Source organism: Octopus bimaculoides, chromosome 14 (genome assembly GCF_001194135.2).
Source record: "Octopus bimaculoides isolate UCB-OBI-ISO-001 chromosome 14, ASM119413v2, whole genome shotgun sequence".
NCBI classification, from domain to species: domain Eukaryota; kingdom Metazoa; phylum Mollusca; class Cephalopoda; order Octopoda; family Octopodidae; genus Octopus; species Octopus bimaculoides.
The window spans coordinates 6,412,550-6,415,612 of record NC_068994.1 but is presented as its reverse complement, the minus strand read 5'-3'; the positions used below and the strand labels follow the sequence as shown (position 1 = coordinate 6,415,612).

Sequence of the window (3,063 nt, the reverse complement as noted above, 5' to 3'; positions counted from 1 at the left end):
ACACACACACACACACACACACACACACACACACACACACACACACACACACACACGTGTATTAAAAGGAAGATTTAAATTGATGCAGAAACCATCTAGTAAAAAAGAAAATAAGATAACAAATGCTATAATTACCTCTTTCATTGCTTTTAAGACTATTTTGCCTTTATTCCAAACATTCAGTTTTTGGACTGTAGCACAGCTCTTGCTGCTGTTTGTTCCACTTTTAGACCGGATGAATAACGACTCAAACAAGCCATTGTTTGAAAGGTTTTTCATAGCACGAGTGAACAGACTGACTGCGTCAACTGCTAGGGCTGCTTCGTACTGCAATGAGCAAATAAATAAATAAAAATAAGAAGTGGTGGTTGGTTGGTTTAGTAAAATGTATGAAAAATGACTGCTTTATAATCTTGCAAAACGGTGGTTTTGTAATCGGTTAAAACGGAGAGTTAGTACGCCATCAAAATAGTGATTTTGTAATACGTTAAAATGGCGGCTTTCTAAGCCAACAAAAATGGCAGATTTGATGTCCATCAAACGGAGGTTTTTGTAATATTTCCTGTGTTTTTCTAACAACTATTCTTTCATCTCATTGTTAGTATTTGTTTTCGCTTTTACACATTTTGCAGTAAAGTTACGACATTCACTGATATAAAATTAAGTTATTGGAGGAAATAAAGATCAAAAATATATTTTAGGTAACTTGCCAAATGCCATCAGTTCCCAGATTAACAAAGCCGAGCTTTTGTCGTTTTTGCCTAAGAAGTGAGGAAAGGATTTCTATGTAAATGAATAAGTGTGTAAGCTTGTTGGCGACCTCTTGTTTTCTATGAGAGCAGAATTTGAATAATTGCATATTAAGGAATAAAGAATTGTTTTCTTTGCAAACGCAGAAAGAATGACCGAAGGTGGATTTGAACTGGTGACCCAGAAGACCATCATCATCATCATCATCACCGTCGTCGTCGTCCTCCTCCTCCTCCTCCTCATCTTCATCGTAGTCACCATCGTCGTCATCATCATCATCATCATCATCATCATCACCATCGTCGTCGTCCTCCTCCTCATCATCATCGTAGTCACCATCGTCATCATCATCGTCGTCATCGTCGTCATCGTCGTCGTCGTCGTCGTCGTCATCATCATCATCATCATCATCATCACCCTCCACCCCACCGGTCATTACTGTCTCGAGTCTTAGGACTCATAGGACCGGTTACACGCTTTCCGTGGCGTATAAGTGTCTGAGATCACAACATGAGGAAGGAGGGACTGAATTGTATATTACAAGAAAACCTTCCACGCGCCCTCTGCGTGTCGTAAAAGGCGACTGAGAGGGGGAACGACGGCAGCAAACAGCAGGTCGGATGCTGCTTGGGTGGCACCAACGGGATCATTAAAAGTGTCTAATGACCCGGACTGCAGTAAATAGGAAACTGCTTCGTGAGATAAGGGCCAAGCAACTAAGATTTCTTGGTCATGCGATGAGGAAGGAGGGCCTGGAGAATTTAGCGATGACCGGAAATATTGAAGGGAAAAGAAGCAGAGGAAAGCGAAGGATGATGTGGATGTCAAGCTTGACGAATTGGTTCGAAGAAAGACGCATTAAACATCACCAGGAAGTGGAGCTGTTCCAGAAATTGTGGCAGGACATGATTGCCTATGTCCGGCATTCTGGACATGGCTTCTAAAGAAGAAGACATTACAAGAGTCACAGCTCCTGTTTAGGTTCATGAATCCGAGATAGTGTTCAATGAAGTGACACAACTAGGTCGAAACACCAGTGTCTCAAAGTTCCCTTTCGCTCATGAATTGTGTGTGTTGTCGACATACATCGTCTGAGAGAAGAAGAAGATGTTATCCGAAGGCGAAATACAACACTGATTAATATATTCACATTGAAATCTGTCGAGGCGTATTAAAAATAAATATGTGCGATATCGAAAACAAACACAATACATGAAGAAATTATAGTGCTCAAAGAAAGAAATTGAAACTCACCGTTATGGTGTTAACACCGGCCCCTGGCCATTCTGTTGGGTCTATTGTTAACCAAGATGATAGAAAGACTTTGACTGTCATATTATTGAAGTCGACTAATTGAAAGCCGCTCACATTACAGCCGTAGTTTGGCATTTCTTTTAAATTTAATTCTTGGATACCCTGTATGAGAAAGACATAAGTATTATACAAATTGATTGAAAAATGTGCGGAAAACACATACTAGCATACACACACATTCACACACCTATACATAGGTACACATACGCATTTACACCTATACATGCACACACATACGCTTGTACAAGTAGATTCACATGCACACATAGATTTACATCATAACCATCAGTTTGATTAGGATACTGCAGGCACGTGCATCACCACCATATGTGTGCAACACAGTGATCTCATATCGAGATAAACAGTGCATGACTTTGCAAGTTGGGCCCAGTTAGAAGTTTCTACAAGTCGAGTGCCCATCCCGCTCAAAAGGTCCCTGAATAAGGGTTGTTTAGGGATGATGAACGAAATACCCATATTTCCAGAGGTGAATTATTCAAACATACATACATATAGTCACACATGAGATACAATGATTCTCCGTGTAGAATACACTTAGTAGCGCTCAAATGATTCAGACTTAGGCTCGACTTAGCCAGTGTTAATTATTTCATCACAGCCTGCATATTGTGATGAACCACATCTACCAACATTATGATGGATCTCCGAGCCCCCAGAAACAGCTGTTGGACTTATAACAGCTTACTTCATCTCCTTTAATTTTCTCTGACGTTTGTACTCTGTCTAAGTTGAATCCATTAATATAAATATCTATATATCTGTACTTAAATATTGATCGTCTGAATGTCTTCAATCTTTGCTTTCTCTCATTTTGCATGTACACATATATACATATTTTGTACTTCATACCCAAGCTGTTATAGTTGATATATTTAATTTGTTTATCTGCATAATTGTCTATATATATGCGACTACAGCATACATATATGTCACACACACACACAGAAACTCTTGGTTACTTCTTTGTGTTAGTATATA

General features: G+C 39.4%; 1 protein-coding gene across 1 annotated transcript in view; it reads right to left on the bottom strand.

The window, feature by feature from the left end:
• The window catches only part of LOC106873388 (glutamate receptor), a 205,567-nt gene that overhangs the window by 53,939 nt on the left and 148,565 nt on the right, over window positions 1–3,063 (bottom strand). Inside the window, exons 5-6 of the mRNA XM_014920735.2 lie at window positions 2,005–2,166; window positions 136–327 (exon numbers count right to left, since the gene is read on the bottom strand). Coding sequence (XP_014776221.1) covers window positions 136–327; window positions 2,005–2,166 — 354 coding nt within the window. The remainder of the gene's footprint in view (window positions 1–135; window positions 328–2,004; window positions 2,167–3,063) is intronic.